Source organism: Schistocerca americana, chromosome 1, assembly GCF_021461395.2.
Source record: "Schistocerca americana isolate TAMUIC-IGC-003095 chromosome 1, iqSchAmer2.1, whole genome shotgun sequence".
Taxonomy (NCBI): domain Eukaryota; kingdom Metazoa; phylum Arthropoda; class Insecta; order Orthoptera; family Acrididae; genus Schistocerca; species Schistocerca americana.
This window is the reverse complement of record NC_060119.1, coordinates 864,148,570-864,167,577: the sequence shown is the minus strand read 5'-3', so window position 1 is coordinate 864,167,577 and position 19,008 is coordinate 864,148,570. Positions and strand designations below refer to the sequence as shown.

Sequence of the window (19,008 nt, the reverse complement as noted above, 5' to 3'; positions counted from 1 at the left end):
CCTTTGTGGTTCACTTTGGAGAGAAGAGTATTTGATCGCTATCTACATCCATCATTGTGATCCAAACTTACCACAAGTTTGCAGCAAGAATGATATAAGACTTATACAGGACTTGTATTTATCCACCCCAAGAGGACTAGAAGCTATTTTGAATGCCGACGATTTTCCCACACCGTATTAGGCATTTGTTATTTTTTTTCTGCCCCTAAATTGCTTCATCTGCAGTGACATGATTCACTTCCCCCAAGTGTGAATAACATTTTGCCTTAATTATAATTATTTAATAAGAATGCTAGTGACCAATATGAAGACTCGCTCCACAAATATCTTGTGAAAGGTATTACAAGGCTTTTTGAGACATTGTCTATCTAGAATGAATTTTCACTCTGCAGCGGGGTGTGCACTGAAACTTCCTAAAACCGTATGCCGGACACTCGAACACAGTCCGAAGTTTGAGTCTCAGTCCAGCACACAGTTTTAATCTGCCAGGAATTTTACATTGTCTATCAATTAAAAAATTAATCAACAGACTGTAGACTTTCTTGGCATATGCTACTGGGGAAAAGCTCTTGGATTTCCAGCTGAGTGGTCATTTTAAAATACTGTGACATCTGGAAGAGTGTCATCATACCTGTGGGGATTCAACCAGTGAGACTCCCCAGCACATCTCTGACTATTGAGTGCTGCTGGTTTACGATACATAAGGTAGTGAACTCTAATGAGTGGATTTATTTCATATCTTATTGGACCCACTGTACCTGAGTTCCCACATTGGTGACCCATGACTCCTGCATTGGGTCCTATTTCCTCACTTTACTACCAAACTGGTTACTGCGCAGTGACAATGCAGGCATAATCATATTCTGCCTCTGTGCATTCACATGAATTGACAGTAAATTTCCTGCATCCTTGTTTTACATACCATGCTACAGCATAGAACATTCATGTACAATGCAACAAACTGTGTTCGAACCTGAAACAATAACACAGTTGTGTAGTGTACCGACCACGTGGTGCATCTGCAGTATCTCACCCTCCATTAGTGTGCAAGAAATGGCTCATTTAGATATGGAGTATATAGCTGATATGTTTTTCTCTCTGCAACAGTGCTTTCAACACTTTCCATGGGGCTGAAATTCAGGTATGAAGTGTCAGTACAGTTCCAGATGTAGACATGCTATCCAACTACTTAGACAGTGTGCTCTTATTGATGCTTTTGTTTTGACCGCACTGTGTTTGGACAGTAAACATTTTCACATTGTGCCTTCTAATCAGTTTAAATGTGCTCAGGTGCTACTTTTTGCCCTACTATTGTGAACAATTGATAGTGTGTCATTGACACTGTCAACAGTGACAGCCATCTAGCTTCGTCACAACCTCCACTTGCCTCTTGTGATGGCAAGAATTTGAACTCACACAAATGCATCCAAACATCATCAATCATGACATCCTTGTCACCATGCCATTCAAGCTGGTTGATGTATCATGGCTCCGCCCAAATGCTGCTGAAGAAGCCAGCATCCCCTCCCTGCCATGGCAGTCAGCTGTGAAGTCATGCCTTCATCTGAATAACAATGATACTATGCAATTTGACCTGATTACCATCTCGTGAGGGGATGACATTTCCCTACAGCTGGTGTCAGATGACATAACAATGTGTTGCATGGTGGACACTGATCTCCTACCAGGCACCACATGTCTGTGCTGTTTCCACCAGTGTTTCAGCTCTTCCGCACACAAGTTCCAAGGGCTGTGCACACTTTGCCACCTTGTTGTGTGCCCCACAGCACACACTCTGAACCACAGGTGTTACCCAAGGTGCACATACCAGATATGACATCATCCTCAACATAATTGTCCTGCAGCATTTGCACTTCCTGGAGAAAAATGTTATTGGACTGACAAGATGTTCCAGTAGTGGCACAGTTTCTCCAACATCCAGTGGGCAACTTGTTACACACCAGAAGCCACCTTCACAACATCTGTTCCCTCCAGAATGACTGCAACAGCAGCATGACCAAGTCATGGCATACAATTTGCTGCTTTCAAGTAGCCCTTATTGCGATCTGCTGCCTCTGTCATAGTTATGAATTGTCAAACTGATGACTCATACCCTACAATACTCTCTGCCAGTTTACTGAGGACTAGAGCTGTGTTATGTTAGGATGTTTGGTACATGACATTGTGCATACATAGTGTAAACAAAATAGTGAAGTCTAATGTATGGAATTATGTCATATCCCCACCCGGCCATACCTGAGTTGCTACATCCTCATCATCTTTGCCAGAAGTTATAGTGTTTTAAAACTGCCACCTGCCTGGAAACTTGAAAGCTTTTCATTGCTGTCACTATAATGTTCCTTTTTGGCATGCTAGTGTCCAAGGCATCACAGATTCAGATTTAGCATTGGAGGAAAGCTATGTGGACTCTTGCTGTGTATGTCAAATCTTAGATTCAGTGGCATAATTTAGTATCACAGAAAGTAGAATCTTCATCAAACACTTTTTATATACACATTACATTGATTTATTATCTTTTGCTTTATTACTCCCTACTGTTAACTTCTTCTTGTATCACTGCAGGTCATACATTAGCTAAATTTAAATAATATGTTATAATCACTTCATTACATTGCAATTTTCACATAGGATGGATTATATCTCCAACAAGGCACTAAAAATTGTCACCTTATAGTACATTATGGTTTTGTCCCGTAATTAAGGTCCATTTTCCTGGATAGATTGAAATATGCCATTTTTAGGCCACTTTACAAGAAAGGTGACTCCATATATATCAATAACTATTGTCCAGTATCACTCCTTACATCTTTTTTTCAAATTTTTGAGAAGGGAATGTGTTCCAGTGTTGCCACCCACCAGTGTAGTAATATGGTACCTACCCACTCACAGTTTGGATTTCAAAAGGGCCACTCTACTGACTCAGCTATTTATACATTTACTGAGTACATAATAAAATATTTAAATGATAAAATATCACTATTTGGGTCTTCTGTGACTCACCAAAGACATTTTATTGTGTCAGTCATAATATTGCATTAATGAATTTAAGTTGTTTATTCCTCATTTAAGAAACAGAATGCAGTAAGTTTCCCTAGGCTGTTTGAGTAATACAAAGAGGGAATAAAATCATCTGCATTGGTAGAAATAACAATGGAAATCCCACAAGGTTTGGGCACTGGCCCACTACTGTTCTTGCTCTGTCTTAATGACCTACCATTTTATTTGCCTCAAGAGGCAGAATTAGCCCTGTTTGCACAGATGGGCTAGCTTAAAAAATTATCCAGTTTTGTATAGTAAAAATATCCCATCTCCAGTTAACCTAGTATACCAACAATAAATAATAAACAGTGTAGGAACTTCTAAGTTCTTTGGTGTGCATATTGCTGAAAATGTAAAGTGAAAAAACCATATATCAGAGCTGCTAATAGTATGAATTTGTTTGCTTTTGCCATAAGAATAACTGCCCTTTTTGGGGACATGGAAGTCAGGAAGTTAGCATATCTTGCACATTTCTATTCACTGATGTTATAGGATGATACTTATACAAAAGGTATTCATTGCAAGAAAGAAAGTAATTAGAATTGGGGTTCACTCGAGCATCTCTGTAAGTGCTGGGAATATTAACCACAGCCCCACAGTATATTAATTCATCCATGGAATTTGTTGTCAGTAATCCATCTGAGTTAGAAATTGACAGAGATATTCACAAACACAACAGCAGAAGGAAAAATGATCTGTGTTACCCTTTAAAGAATCTATGTATGGCACAGAATGAGATGAAATATGCAGCTATGAAACTGTTTGACACACACACACACACACACACACACACACACACACACATTCTGTTGCCACATTCCATATCATAAACTTAATTTTGAATGTGATCAATGGAGCAAGTAATTAATCAACAGAGTTTAGATCTAGAATTATTTAGTCTCTTCTACAATAATTTTAAGGTGCCTATTAATTTTTGTAAATGGTTGTCTGGAGAAAACACATTGATGCTGGCTTTGTAAAGTATTCATATGCAGCAGAATGCACAATAGGAGAGCACCGTGGTATACAAGTACGGAAGACTATTAACAGCTGGGTCTCACCCCACTTATATTTTGCTACAGTGTTAATTCTATTATCTGATAAGGGTTGTAAATGTCGTTAGTCTGGCTAATAGAAAAGTGTGAACAAATAAATGAAGGCCATAAAAATCGTGTTCCTTCTAAATGAGTGTTTGTGACTCTGAGGTACATTCATGTGTTTGTTGAGAGATTAAATTCTCTCATGAGCAGTACAATAATTGCACCTTGTTTGTCTTTGGCTATTAGTAGATGTGTCTTTGTTTCCCAGATGCGGGTAGCTAAATATGAAAGTTTGAGTTTTGAACTACTTTTACATTAACCTGGAAAATTAGCTCATCCTTTATCATAACTTTACTATGAAATGACACCAACATATTATTTATTAGTAGAAATTGGTGACTGGTAGGAATAAGGGGACTCAAGACATTTCATGCTTATTGTAATTTGTGGTGAGACTAGAATAAAGAAGAGCAATATTGACTGCATCCCATTTCTTCAGGATCTGGACAAGAGCCTGGCAGCACAAAAGATGTTATTGCAACAACAACAAGATCAGGAGGCTGAATCTATGGAGCTTCAAGAATTCCTTCAGGCTGAAAAATCAACACTTGCTGAAGCCCTCCGTGAAGCAGAAAATGAGGTGTGTGATTCTTAAGTAACACAGATATAAATTGTGCAGATACATACATACATAAATACATACTGTGTTTGTATGCCAGTTTTCAAAAGCAATTGAAATATAAACAAAGTGGGCTAAATTTTTTAAAAATTGTTAACGGTTTTTAGAGCCAAACACTTTTAATATTTTTGAAGTATTTTTCATATGTTGGAGTAGTCTGATATCATTGCATGACAAATGAAAATTTCATAGCAGTGTTCTCCATTCATATTTGAATGATTTCACACCATCTTTTCCCTTTACATGATTTAAAGAAGCGTACTGTTTATTTAAAGTAAAATTTGTTTAAACACTTCAACTCACGAGAGAACAAGTATGGCAGATTGATGTCTTATGTATTGTCAGCCATTCAAAGTGACCTCTGTTGATACTCTATCTATGAACACCAAAAATTACTCTTACTGTCTGTTGAATTGAACTGGAAGTGTTATGGTAGAAATTGAAGTACAATATTATGGCTGCAATACTTGTAACAGTGAGCTGTGCAGTGTTGTTGAAACAGTATGTGGTATACATTATGCTAAATTACACATACTGCATGTACTGTTAATATTTTCAGTAGAGCAATCATTGGAATTTTCATTTAAAGTTCTCATCAGTGACTATATTCTACGTCTATGCTTTGCAAACCACTGTGAAGCACATGGCAGATGGTACTTCCCACTGTACTAGTAAATAGGACTTTTTCCTGCTCCATTAATACATGGATAGCAGAAAGAATGATTGTTTAAATGCCTCTGTGCATGCTGTAATTAGTCTGGCCATGTCTTTGTGACCTCTATGGGCAATATGTATCGAACTGGTAGTACAGGGTGATCAAGCCTTAATGCAACTACCTGGTGGACATTTTAGTGCCCCACTAGCAGCCAGCAGGGAGTATATTTCACCTCTGCTGTGAGGCCTTTGTTTGTGTAGAATCATTGCACAGGTAGCATGTATCTGTTAGGTGACAGAATACAGTGTGTTGGGTGAAAGTGTTTCAATTGAAATGGTGAAATAGAAGTATTCTAGTTGCCAAAGAGTGCATGAATGATTCCTACGTGTGTATAGAACCAGCATGTGCCATAAGGAGATCATTTTAAGAGGAATTTCCTGATCTTCAAAAAGCTAATCAGAGTATGAGTCATTGACAGATAAATGAATTTCCTGAAATGGGAAGTGTTCATGACAGGAACCATAGACAACCACTTACAGTACTCACAGAAGAAACTCTAGATAACATTGAGCGTGTTCTCAGAAGGTCTCCTAGAAAATCAGATCAGCATATTTCTCAGCAAATGGGAACTACCTGTGACTGTTCAAATGGCTACAATGTTACTAAAGTTAGAGCCCTATAAAATAATTGCAGTGCAAGAACTTAAACCAGTTGACTCTGCAAAAAGATTACAGTTTGGTGAATGGATTCTGAATAGGGTGTGTGACAGGAAATTGATCCTCATCTAACTTTCTTTTCAGATCTCCACATTTCCCCCTAAGTGGATATGTTAATTCACAAAATTATTTTTTCAGGAACAATGAACAGTGAGGTACATATGTGGAAAATATTTTTCAGTCTTTCTTTGCCCAATTTACTTTGAGAGACTGTGCTTTTGTGACCTTTCGGCAGGACTCTGGCACAGCACATATAGCCAACTTCTCATTACAGGAAATTTGTGGCATGTTTCAAGACCTGTGATGATTTGTGCTCTTCTTTATACAGGGTGTCACAAAAAGGTACGGCCAAACTTTCAGGAAACATTCCTCACACACAAATAAAGAAAATATGGTATGCGGACATGTGTCCGGAAACGCTTAATTTCCATGTTAGAGCTCATTTTAGTTTTGTCAGTATGTACTGTACTTCCTCGATTCAACACCAGTTGGCCCAATTGAAGGAAGGTAATGTTGACTTCGGTGCTTGTGTTGACATGCGACTCATTGCTCTACAGTACTAGCGTCAAGCACATCAGTACGTAGCATCAACAGGTTAATGTTAATCACGAACGTGGTTTTGCAGTCAGTGCAATGTTTACAAATGCGGAGTTAGCAGATGCCCATTTGATGTATGGATTAGCACGGGGCAATAGCCGTGGCATGGTACATTTGTATCGAGACAGATTTCTAGAATGAAGGTGTCCCGACAGGAAGACGTTCGAAGCAATTGATCGGCGCCTTAGGGAGCACGGAACATTCCAGCCTATGACTCGCGACTGGGGAAGACCTAGAACGACGAGGACACCTGCAATGGATGAGGCAATTCTTCGTGCAGTTGACGATAACCCTAATGTCAGTGTCAGAGAAGTTGCTTCTGTACAAGGTAACGTTGACCACGTCACTGTATGGAGAGTGCTACAGGAGAACCAGTTATTTCCGTACCATGTACAGCGTGTGCAGGCACTATCAGCAGCTGATTGGCTTCCACGGGTACACTTCTGCGAATGGTTCATCCAACAATGTGTCAATCCTCATTTCAGTGCAAATGTTCTCTTTACAGATGAGGCTTCATTCCAACGTGATCAAATTGTAAATTTTCACAATCAACATGTGTGGGCTGATGAGAATCCGCACGCAATTGTGCAATCACGTCATCAACATAGATTTTCTGTGAATTTTTGGGCAGGCATTGTTGGTGATGTCTTGATTGGGCCCCATGTTCTTCCAGCTACGCTCAATGGAGCACGTTATCATGATTTCATATGGCATACTCTACCTGTGCTGCTAGAACATGTGCCTTTACAAGTACAACACAACATGTGGTTCATGCACGATGGAGCACCTGCACGTTTCAGATGAAGTGTTCGTACGCTTCTCAACAACAGATTCGGTGACCGAATTCCATGGCCTCCATGCTCTCCTGACCTCAAGCCTCTCGACTTTCATTTATGGGGGCACTTGAAAGCTCTTGTCTGCGCAACCCCGGTACCAAATGTAGAGACTCTTCGTGCTCATATTTGGGACGGCTGTGATACAATACGCCATTCTCCAGGGCTGCATCAGCGCATGGGGGATTCCCTGCAACGGAGGGTGGATGCATGTATCCTCACTAACGGAGGACATTTTGAACATTTCCTGTAACAAAGTGTTTGAAGTCATGCTGGTACATTCTGTTGTTGTGTGTTTCCATTCCATGATTAATGTGATTTGAAGAGAAGTAATAAAATGAGCTCTAACATGGAAAGTAAGCATTTCTGGACACATGTCTACATAAAATATTTTCTTTCTTTGTGTGTGAGGAATGTTTTTTGAAAGTTTGGCTGTACCTTTTTGTAACACCCTGTATATGTTTAATACAGGTCCCACAAGTGTATTGTGTGCAATTTTCTTTGTAGACTGATTACATCAAATAGAAGCACAAATAGGAGAACTGGAGGAGCAAAATGGGTTTAGAGTGGGGATGCTCATGGACAGATGGCCTCGGAAATGCCACCCTAACTTGGCAATGGTTCTTGCTTGTGATGCTTTGAGAAGTACTGATCTCATTTTGCTATAAGAGGATTTTTTAATATTTGCTACATCAGTAGAACAGCATATTGAACACCTGTGGCAGCTTTTTTGAGAGAATAGTACACAATTATTAACAAAACAAAGTGTACATTGGGAAAACATGAGGTTAAATTCCTGGGATACTAGGTCTCCACTGCAAGCCTGTCACCATTGCCCAAGTGAGTTGAAACAGTACAATGCCACAACTTACAGTGAGCTTCATAGAGTTCTAGACATGTTGAACTTCTACCAATGTCACTTGCCTAAAATAGATGCCATACAAGAGTCACTTACATCATTATTCACCACCAAAAATATTATAGGAAATCATAAAATACCATTAACTCCAGATGTGGAAACAACTTTTCAAGACCTAAAGAAACATCCATTGCATGCAACACTGCTGGGACACCCAAGATGGAGTCCCCTATGGCACTTACGGTAGATGCAAGCCAGATAGCAGTGGGAGCAGCACTGCAAAAAAGGGTGTTGGCAAGTGGGAGCCCCTTCCATATTTCTCTAAGAACTAGACTCAACAGCAACAAAAACGTAGTACCGTTGACTGTGAGTTACGTGCTATTTACTTCACTATCAAACATTTCTACCCATGTGTTGAAGAGAGACCTTTTGAAATTTTTGTGGATCACAAACTGCTAGTGGTCATCTTTCAGTGGAACACAGACCTCTTCAGTTCACCACATTAGTGCAGGCAGGTTGAGTATATTGCACAGTTCACAACTGATGTGCATCACATAGAATGAAAAGACAGCCTGGTTGCAGATTGCCTAGGCTATCTCAAAACACCAGTACAAAAGTTCACTGGTCAGAGTTGGCATCAAAGCAACAAGAAGATCCTAACTTGTGCCATCTTATGTAGTAGCAGCAAACAGCATTGCAGCTCAAATGTGTACCTGCCCCAAATGTTCCTGATGGAATTTGGTGTGAAGAAGTGAAAGGGGAGAAATAACCCACATACGAGAACAATATTATTGAGAAATTTTTGAGTCACTACATAACCTAGCACACCCAGGAATCTGAGACAGCCAAGTTAGTCTCTGGTGAAGTCATGTCACCTGGCGTGCAAAAAGATTGTTGCATATTGGCATATGCGCACCTGACATGCCAACATAATCAGATACACACATCTTCACACTTATTGCCCAGTTCCTGATACCATCGGCAAGATTTTTGCGTTTACATGTAGACATCACGGGACCGTACTCTGCAGGAAAATGTCATTTACTTCTCATTATTTACCATTTTACCAGCTGGCCAGAAGTCTTCATAATACGAGATGTATCTGCTGAATTGGTTGCAAGAGCAGAGTGCTCTCACGGTTTCCCATATTTGGCTTACCAAAAGACATAACTACAGGTCACAGAAGGCAGTTTGCAAAACAACTTTTCAACAAATTTTTACTACTGAGCAGCTGCAATCTCCTCTGCAGTGTAATCTGCTATACTGCCAGCAGCAGAATGGTAGAACGGTTTCACTGCACACTTGAAACTGCCCTAATGTGTAGCTCATCTTGCGGTCTGAAGCCCTCTAGTTCTACAGGGATTAATGATGACAGTGAATGGGGACGTTCAATACTCTCCTCCATAATTGGCCTGCGGCAAGCAGCTGAGGGTTCCAGGAGAACTGAGGACCATTTTCACAAACCTCTTCAGCTACAAAAAATAAAACTTTCAGAAAACACATTTTACTGACTTGTTTGAACAATATAAATTGCTGATGTCTTACAAAATTACATTGCCTAAATAAACTCTAGACACATAATGGAGTGGTGGAAAATGTTTCTATTAGCTTCCAGCTGCATATTAAAAATTGTGAAGATTGTGAATTTTTTTACAAAGCTGATTGTCTGCAGGTTATTTATTTTATAGCAGTAATTTTGTAGTTTATTTTAACATACTGAACAAATATTAATTTAATAAATTTGTTCATTAACGTACTGTACTTCATTATTCCCATTGTCATATTCATCACCATGCTCTAGGGCATACCTGTTGAACTCTTGGGCTTCTGATGAAAGTATCAAAAAATCTCTTTAGATTTTTTAAAATCTATTTTCACAAAATGGGTTCTTGGTTTTATTACAACTGATCGATCAATGTCCATGAAACTATTTATCCATACAGGTAGCATTGTGGCTCAGAACCTCATAATAATGTGATGTTAAGGTTATGTCAGTGGAGTGGTACCAAGTAACCTATCAGGAGGCATCCCTGATTGGGAAGTAGTGGTCTACTTTATTGAAAACTAACAATAAATATCTACTGCAAGTGGTAGCTGCTCACATTTGGCAATCAGCAAAGGATCTGTCTCATTTAGAAGTACACAAACATATATGTAACTCATTTTTGCAAATTTTATAGTTGCTGAGTTTTGTCAGAACAGACCTCAATTAAACGTGCCATTATCTGCGCAGCTGATTGATGCTGAGCTACGTACATAGTTCACAAACTTGGCACCAGAGTGAGGAACCTTAAACCTACCAACCCTGTCAGACACTGAGGCTAGAGGATGTTCATGCACAAAGACCTGAAAGAGAAAAAAAAGAACAAAAAATCCCACGTGTGGCTTAGGCATGATATAGTGCACCAACTGCTTATTTCCTTATATTCAGGACCCTGCAGAAACATGCAAGATGACATCACAATTTCAGAATTGAAAAGGACAGCAAACAAGAGATAGTCTCAACTGAGCAGCTCAAACTTGCATTAACCAATAGGGTACACTCCTTAGTCAGCCTACATCATCACAGTCTGACATGGAGGCTGATGTTTAGGCAAACGGTTTCACTGCACTTCCAGTACCAGAAGGATGCCAATGTGACAACAGTAGAACTGGAGCAACCCTTGCCTGCACCAGTAGTTCTCATGGGAACAGAGAGACAAACCAAGTGCAAGTTCTCCTATATACCAGGAGCACCCCCTTTACAAGAAAATGGAGACTGATGTGGCGACATCACTAATTCACTTTGTCACAATGAGTGGTGAACCCATAAATTTAACTTTGCAATGGTCAGCATGGTTACGGTATTTACTCTCATTTCTGTTTTGTCATATGTGAGTACAAATAAAATGTTATCCCTTAAATAACTGGGCAGTTATTTTATGAGGCTAATGCATAATATATGAGCTCCCATAAGCATGTATGTGAGAAAACACTTAGGAAACATTGGAAATTATTTTTAAAGTTGTTGTTAGTTGCTAAATGCTCTCATTATTAAAGACTGGATGAGTTTAGTCTTATGTGAGTACAAATAAAATGTTATCCCTGAAATAACTGGGCAGTTATTTTATGAGGCTAATACATAATATATGAGCTCCCATAAGCATGTATGTGAGAAAACACTTAGGAAACATTGGAAATTATTTTTAAAGTTGTTGTTAGTTGCTAAATGCTCTCATTATTAAAGACTGGATGAGTTTAGTCTGGGTAATTTGCACTCCATTTAAGCAAAAACTAGTTTTTCAGACATCTCAATGCTTATGACATATCTCCTGAAGAATGTGTCGTACAATGAAACAATTTTGCATGTACATTCAGTGGTATACATGGATACTATCTGTAAATGTGTTAACTAATAGAGAAATAAACTGAAATGTTATGCTTGATGCAGCAATTTTACTGCATGAAGGACAAAAATGTAGTAACCAGTAAACTTTTTTCCTTTCATTGTGAGTGTTGAGGGGGGAGGGGGGTGGGGTGTCAGTGAGCAAAATTATTTTAAAAGTAAAGTTTTCCACTAAATTCTTTCATTCTCAGATTTTGGATGAATACAGTCTGGGCATTTGTGCATTGTGAATTTCTCTATCTCAAGACATACACACAGTTTCTAACTGTAATATTTAAACCTTTAACCTGTTAATGAGTACATGATGACAGTATTTTGAATGCATCATATCATGAACCATTAATGTAACAGCTTAGTAATGTAGATTGCTAGTCAAATAAAGTGGACAGTCAAATTACCTTACTTCTCTTGAAGTCATGTAGATAATTCATGTGAATGAAAATGAGCTTAATGTGGTAGGCAGTTGAACAGGGCAGTTCCTACATATGAGACTCATGTCTTAACCACATGGCCACTACCATTGGTTTATTTGAAAGTCAAAAATAGACAAAATACCAACAGATTAGTCCCTGATTGTAAAAATAATTGGGTGGAGCACTATCCGTGTAATGAAATATTTAAATTTGTTCCTTCAGTCCAATGAATTCTATGTAAATTGTGAGATTAAAGAGAAATGTTTCAGAATATCTGACCAATTTCACCAAAGCCCAAAGTTAACACAGTTGCATTCTGAAATGTTCAAATAAAATATGCTAACTGCTTTGGGAAACAAATGACACTAATTTCAAAGATATGAGGATGAAACATAGCAATGAATGAAACATGCTGCATTGTGTTTCTATTAATTCCACATAGCTGAAAGGTTTCAAGAAAATTATATCTTATGATATTTTTGCCATAGGAACGGTCTTAGAATTATATTACCTCTGCTGCTTACCCACCTAGTTATTCATGTGTGTTATTCTTTCTTCATACTGTATTGAGAGATAATTCTAAGTTACACAAATAATGTAATTTATCACTAGTTTTCTTGTAAATGTCAATGTAAAACAGACATTATTGATGGTGATGAGAGAACTGTGTGTATCTCTAAGATTTCTCGGCCATTGCTAATAACGATGCTCAGCAACATACCTTACAAACTACAGATTATTCTGTCAGTAACATGTCATCAATTCTGTATCAGAGTTGTTCTGTTTGGCTATTGCTGTTCATGCATATTCAGATGTACTGCATCTGTATAAGAATATACATTTTGTATGTATTGAAGATGTGGACATTTACTTTCTTTCTTACTGATAAATACCTGTGTTCCTTGTGAAAGATCTTAGTGTACTTCTTTGCAGCCTGATGAATAATTTAACAGTGCGCTGACTGGTCAAAATAATTTGAAGGAAATGTAGGTGCTCAAGTTGTGCTAAAGCACATTTCCAGTCATTGGACTATTACACAAAACACACTGTTCATGATTGAAGATATTGTAAGACAAGTTCCTATAACTGAATTTGTCTTCATGGCAGTAGTAGTGATAAAACTTCATTTACATGTTTCAGATTAGCAGACTGAGTGCAGGCTTGCAACAGTCACAGGAAGAGTGCAAGCACCTAGTAAGAATCAGTGAGCAGCGCAGGTATGTTCCTCAAAAAGATAGCAAGATCATAATAGTCCATCAAGATTCTTAACTCTTTTGGTCTTTTTATCATCATCACTGTCACTGTGGTGATTTGCCATCAACTTCATATTCTATCAATTCTGTGATAATTTTATTTGCATCATCCCTTTAGTCTGCCCACACATATTTTATTTCATTCATTTTTTTTTATCAAATAGGAAATTCAGGTCAGAAAACTGTTAGGTGTGGTTTCCACTGAAGTGATATGATATGCAAGAAAACACACTGCAATAAAGGTCATGCAATGCAAGGCTTTTATTTATGACTCTTTTATTTGTGACACTCATGTTCCTACTAGACCAGCATGACAAAAAACAAGGCGGCACAAATCACATTTCTGCCAAAGTTGCAATCATGAGCTCTTCTGAAGAGGACATTGTTGCAGCTTATCAGCTTTTCAAGCACAGAGAGAACTGAAAAGGGAAAGAAATACTGGATACACCCATACCTTGCTATAGATATCAAACAGTTCAACTGTAATGCCTCATGAGCCCTCTCAACTTCTGAACATGAACACAAATTCCATGAGTTTTTCCAAATGATTCCATATAGTTTCCAGATTTTGGAGAAATTAATATCAGTTACTGTGACAAAACAACACACAAATTCTCTACTTGCTATTTCTCAATCTGGAAAGTTATTTATTACAATAAGATAAGTTGGTGCAAGTGATTGAGTGACATTAAAAATGCCACTATGAGAAGTTTACTTTTAGTAAGACACCTAGTATGGTACTTTATTCAATGTGATATCTGTATAAATAATGGTTTTCAGTTAATAAAGCTAAGATAGTATTTCCACAACTGTTCAGTTTCACAAGGTAGTATATGATTCAGCTTGAGGTGTCTTCAGAAGAATCATTGGTAGATTTGAAGTGAGATGAGTCACCTTCAATGGTGTAGCATTGGATGGTGAACTCTGCAAGGTGTAGGCGATGCGTTTGAAGAAATAAATGTAGCCTATTATGATAAGGAAGATCCTGACATGTCCTTCTGGGCTTCATCCAGTTGATCATTCAGAAATAGCAAGAATTTAACTTTCAGATTTCTCTTATGCCTGTTTCAAAGTTTCCAGAAATCAAGGAGCATCAACTGAGAAAAGAATCCAGTCAGCATCATCAGCTGATGACATCCAGTGTCTTTCCATTTCCATCTTATGCTTGTATGGGCATCATCTGAAAAATAGAAAGATAAGGGAGCTCTCCATAGGAGGCAAGAGTAGTCTCGTGTGGCATGTCACTGCCAACTTCATCATCGATATTCTCAAATATATATCACTTATTTACACAACACTGGAAGGAAACATGTCTCTCTTTCCAGCATTAAAAATAATTTTGACATATTAGTAATGTTTCATATGCAGAAATGTATGACCTGAAATGTACGAAATGTAAACTGTGACTACATTTTTTTACTCTAAACTTATCAAGATAAGTGCAGTTGTTTACTTAATTTTAAAGTATAACAATAACTATGGGAAATAATGAAATCTGAATCTGAATCAGGTGAGAGGTTTGAGATTCTGTGTGGTTAGGAAGGATTTCTCTACATGGTCCATGAATATGTTGGTACAGGACGGTGCATTATGGGTGCCTCACTGTATCATGCTTTCGTTTGTAGATAATGCCTTCAAAAGAGAAGTAATTCTTTGTGACAATATAGTTGTTCATGATGCCCCATTGTGGCCAGTTACTATGCCCCACTGAGAGAATCTCTACTCTCATCGAGCAACACTGTTAGCCTGTTATATATAATCAACCCTCCTATATATACGATACCAACCATTTCCTCCACTGACCCTCTACAGTTCCTGTTCCTTTACCAAATGGTGCCCTGCTCATCAATATTGATGCCACGTACCTCTACACTAACATCCCTATGCCAGTGGACTTGGTGCTATTGAACACTACATTTCCCAATGCCCGACTGACTCCTACCCGACAACCACCTTCCACCAGGATCAGGTGAAGTGAATGAGGTTCTGGGGGAATGTGGATAGGGTCTCCTCACCCTTGGTCCAGATCACGAAAATATCATAAGTGAATCTGAATCATGTGAGAGGTCACCATGATCAACCATAGTCAAAGAAGTCCCTTCCATATAGTCTAGCTACTCATGGTCGGAGTATTCATAGAGATGAGCAGTCCCTCTCCAAATATACCAAGAATCTCACTGAGGCCTTCACAGACCAGTATTACCCTCCCAACCTTGTACAGAAACAGGTCTCCTGTGCCTTGTCTCTCCAGCCACATACCACCTCCCACATGCCCACTGTCTGGCCACAAAGGAGCATTCCCCATGTGATTCAGTACCAACCAGGACTGAAGCAACCAAATTTCATTCTCTGCCAGGGTTTCAACTACCTTGTGTTGTGCCCTGAAATGAAGAATATGCTACTCGCTATCCTTCCCGTCCCACCCACAACAATATTCCACTGCCCACTGAACCTACACAACATTCTTGCCCATCACCACTCCATCCCTGCTACCAACCCCTTACCCTATGGCTCATATTCCTGCAATAGACCTAGATGCAAGACTTTACCCATACATCCCCCACCACCACCTACTCCAGTCCAGTCACAGGCATCTACTATCCCATAGAAAGCAGAGCTACTTATGGAAGCAGTCAAGTGATTTACAAACTAAGCTGCAACCATTGTGCTGTGTCCTACGTGGCCATGACAAACATTTGGCCCACCCAGTTGCTGAAGATACTGCCGAACACCATATGCTTTACTTCAATGACTGACCTCCGGATCCTGCACCTCTGGATCCTCCCTACCTTCCTACCAACACTAACTTTTCAGAATATCACGGGTGGGAATTCTCCTTGCAGTATATTCTGTGTTCCCGTAACATCCTGGCTCCAACCTTCACTAGTCTCTGTCTCTCACCTATCTATCCCCTGTCTGCTCCCATTCCCGATCTATGCAATATTCTGTTCAACCAGTGCACACACTATTCTTTTTCTTGCCCTCTCTACAAGACTCCTATTCCACTTACCACCCCCCACCCCCCCCCCCCCCAAATCTCGCGACTGTATTTAGCATTCCTACCCTGCTCCCAGAACATCCCTGCATGCTTTCACAAGCAGCACTACATCTTACCCCACCCTTATCCTGCTATCCCTGCCCCTCCCCACCCCAGCCTCCTCCTTACTCCCACCACCCACACATTGCTTCTCTCATCACACACAGTCGTAGTACACAGTTTAGCCTCAGCATCCAAAGATGGTGGTTATTTGTGTGTGTGAGAGTTGTGCTTGTGTGAATATGTTTTATACTTCAGGAGAATGCCTTTTGGCCAAAAGCTTAGCATATAGCATTTTTTTGGTTGTGGCTGCCTGTGATTCAGTGTGTCCTTTGTATGATAACTAGCAATCTACCTTTTTATTCTATGCAATTTGTTTTTCTGATCTCCACCATTCCTCATATTTTCCATGTGAACTAATTAAAAATGAAATTTTGGTTCAATGACATCACACGCTGAGCCCATTTCAGAGTGCTGTGTTTGACCCCACAGATTTTTTTACTCAAGTTTTGGCACCTTATCAGTCTGTTTTATTTTTTTGTATGCATCTTTTATCATTATTTCTTTCCCATATAAATTTCAATGAATACCAGTTTTTTTCTTTTTCTTTTTGGAACATAAGTAAGCAACTTAAGTCTATTCATGTATAACATGTCAAATTGTGTGTAAATCAAAGGACATGATACAGTTAGGGACCAACCAAATGAGGCAGCACAGTTGTTAAGACATTGATATCGTATTGAAGAGGATAGAGTTTGCTGTGCCTGTCTGTCTCGGTTTAGGTTTCTGCAGTTCCCCTAAATCATTTCAGGCAATTGGCAGGAAGGTTCCCTCAGCAAGGAAACGGCTTACCACTTTTCCTATCCTCATAAAAAAAAAAAAAAAAGTATTTTCATACCAGTATTCCATGTGTATGTATATTGTGAACTATTTATTTTCATTGCATTACAGTTACAAATCCTATATCATTGTGAAATGATTGTTGGATTAATAAATAAATAAAATCAGAATCAAATGTACATTGGTTGGCAGCACTTATCCAATTAAATAATACTTGGATAGATTTACACTTTGTGGCCTCCAGAGACATGGCGTTATTACACTTAAGATAGAAGTTATTGCAGCTTTAGACTGTTAAGGAAATTACTGTAAACAATACTGTTCTGTTTCAACTCTAAAAAGATTATAATAGCCACTCTAAATAGTAATGCGTAAGACAACCAATCTTTGATTTTGTTACAGATTCAGTTAGTGTACATAAGGACCACTTTTTTCAAATATCATATGAGTTGTGCATTTGTGCACTGTACTGCATGCTACACACATAATAATACCTGTTGGATTTTCATTGGCTTAATTCATGGGATCTCTTGTCAGCCTGAGCCTTTCACATTTGGTTGCAACCTCAATGCTTTGTATCAAAATAGAAGTGAAGTCAACAATAAAATTACTTTCATTTCTCCATGACAGTCAACCAAATATTCATTCCAAATGGTGAAAAGTGTCCACATTTTAAGCACGTTCTTAGTGTAGTACCACTGCTTTCATGAAAACTCATGTTATTTTCCACCCTCCATTGTGTACTTTACATGACAGATACATGTTTTGCGGTATTATGCAGGCTCATGACTACCTCAGACTATACATTTACATGTGTGAAAGTGTTACAAAACAAATGGAATGCTAGTCTCAGATTTAGGTTATAGCAGTTAATACTGTAACTAATGAAAAATCTTAATAAAATGAAGTTTTATATCAGGCAGGAGAACATGGCACTGCAGGCAAGGCTGGGAGGCCTGGGGGCTCGAAGTGAGGAGCTGCTGGTGCAGCAGGGTGCAGCTGTGTCGGGTGCAGCGGTGCAGCTCCTAGGCCTGGGCTCACGTCTGGAAGCTCTCATTGACCAACTTGTTGCAACGTACAACATTTCTGAGAAGGATCTGGAGGTAAGCTCCAAAATTGCATTGAAATTCTTTCTCTTCAGCAGGATTAGGGGCATATGAGAATATGGAGTAGGAAATCTGTCTATATCTGTCTATATCTGTTTGGGGATATTGCCTGTCCTTGAAGGCCTTAATGAGACCTTCAGCGTATTGGGCATGGAATTTCTCATCATTGCAGACGGAGTCCATGTGTGGCCAGACTATGTGGGAGTGATTTTTTTGATATGGGAAGAATGATGGCTACCAAAATGCAACTGCTGTTGCTTGTTAGTGGACATGATAAGGAGGACAGAAATATGGATAGAACCATCAGAGAGGTGGAGATACCGTTCAGGAAGGTGGCACATTGGGTTGATTAGATATCACCAATGAAACTGAACCAGACACTGGGTTTGGGTGGCTAGGATATTTGCTCTAGACAGCCCATAAGATACACTAACAAATCTGCAGCAGAGCCATAGGGGGCCACTTGGCATCCTCCTATGCCAGCCCTTGTCAACTACTCCAGGTCTGTATTATTTGATGAGTTTATTCCTAAATT

The 19,008-nt window shown here is 39.0% G+C and overlaps 1 protein-coding gene across 1 annotated transcript in view; it reads left to right on the top strand.

Moving 5' to 3' along the window:
• LOC124594796 (AF4/FMR2 family member lilli) overlaps positions 1–19,008 on the top strand; it is a 106,972-nt gene that overhangs the window by 39,418 nt on the left and 48,546 nt on the right. Inside the window, exons 8-10 of the mRNA XM_047133220.1 lie at positions 4,600–4,740; positions 13,378–13,454; positions 18,287–18,470. Coding sequence (XP_046989176.1) covers positions 4,600–4,740; positions 13,378–13,454; positions 18,287–18,470 — 402 coding nt within the window. The remainder of the gene's footprint in view (positions 1–4,599; positions 4,741–13,377; positions 13,455–18,286; positions 18,471–19,008) is intronic.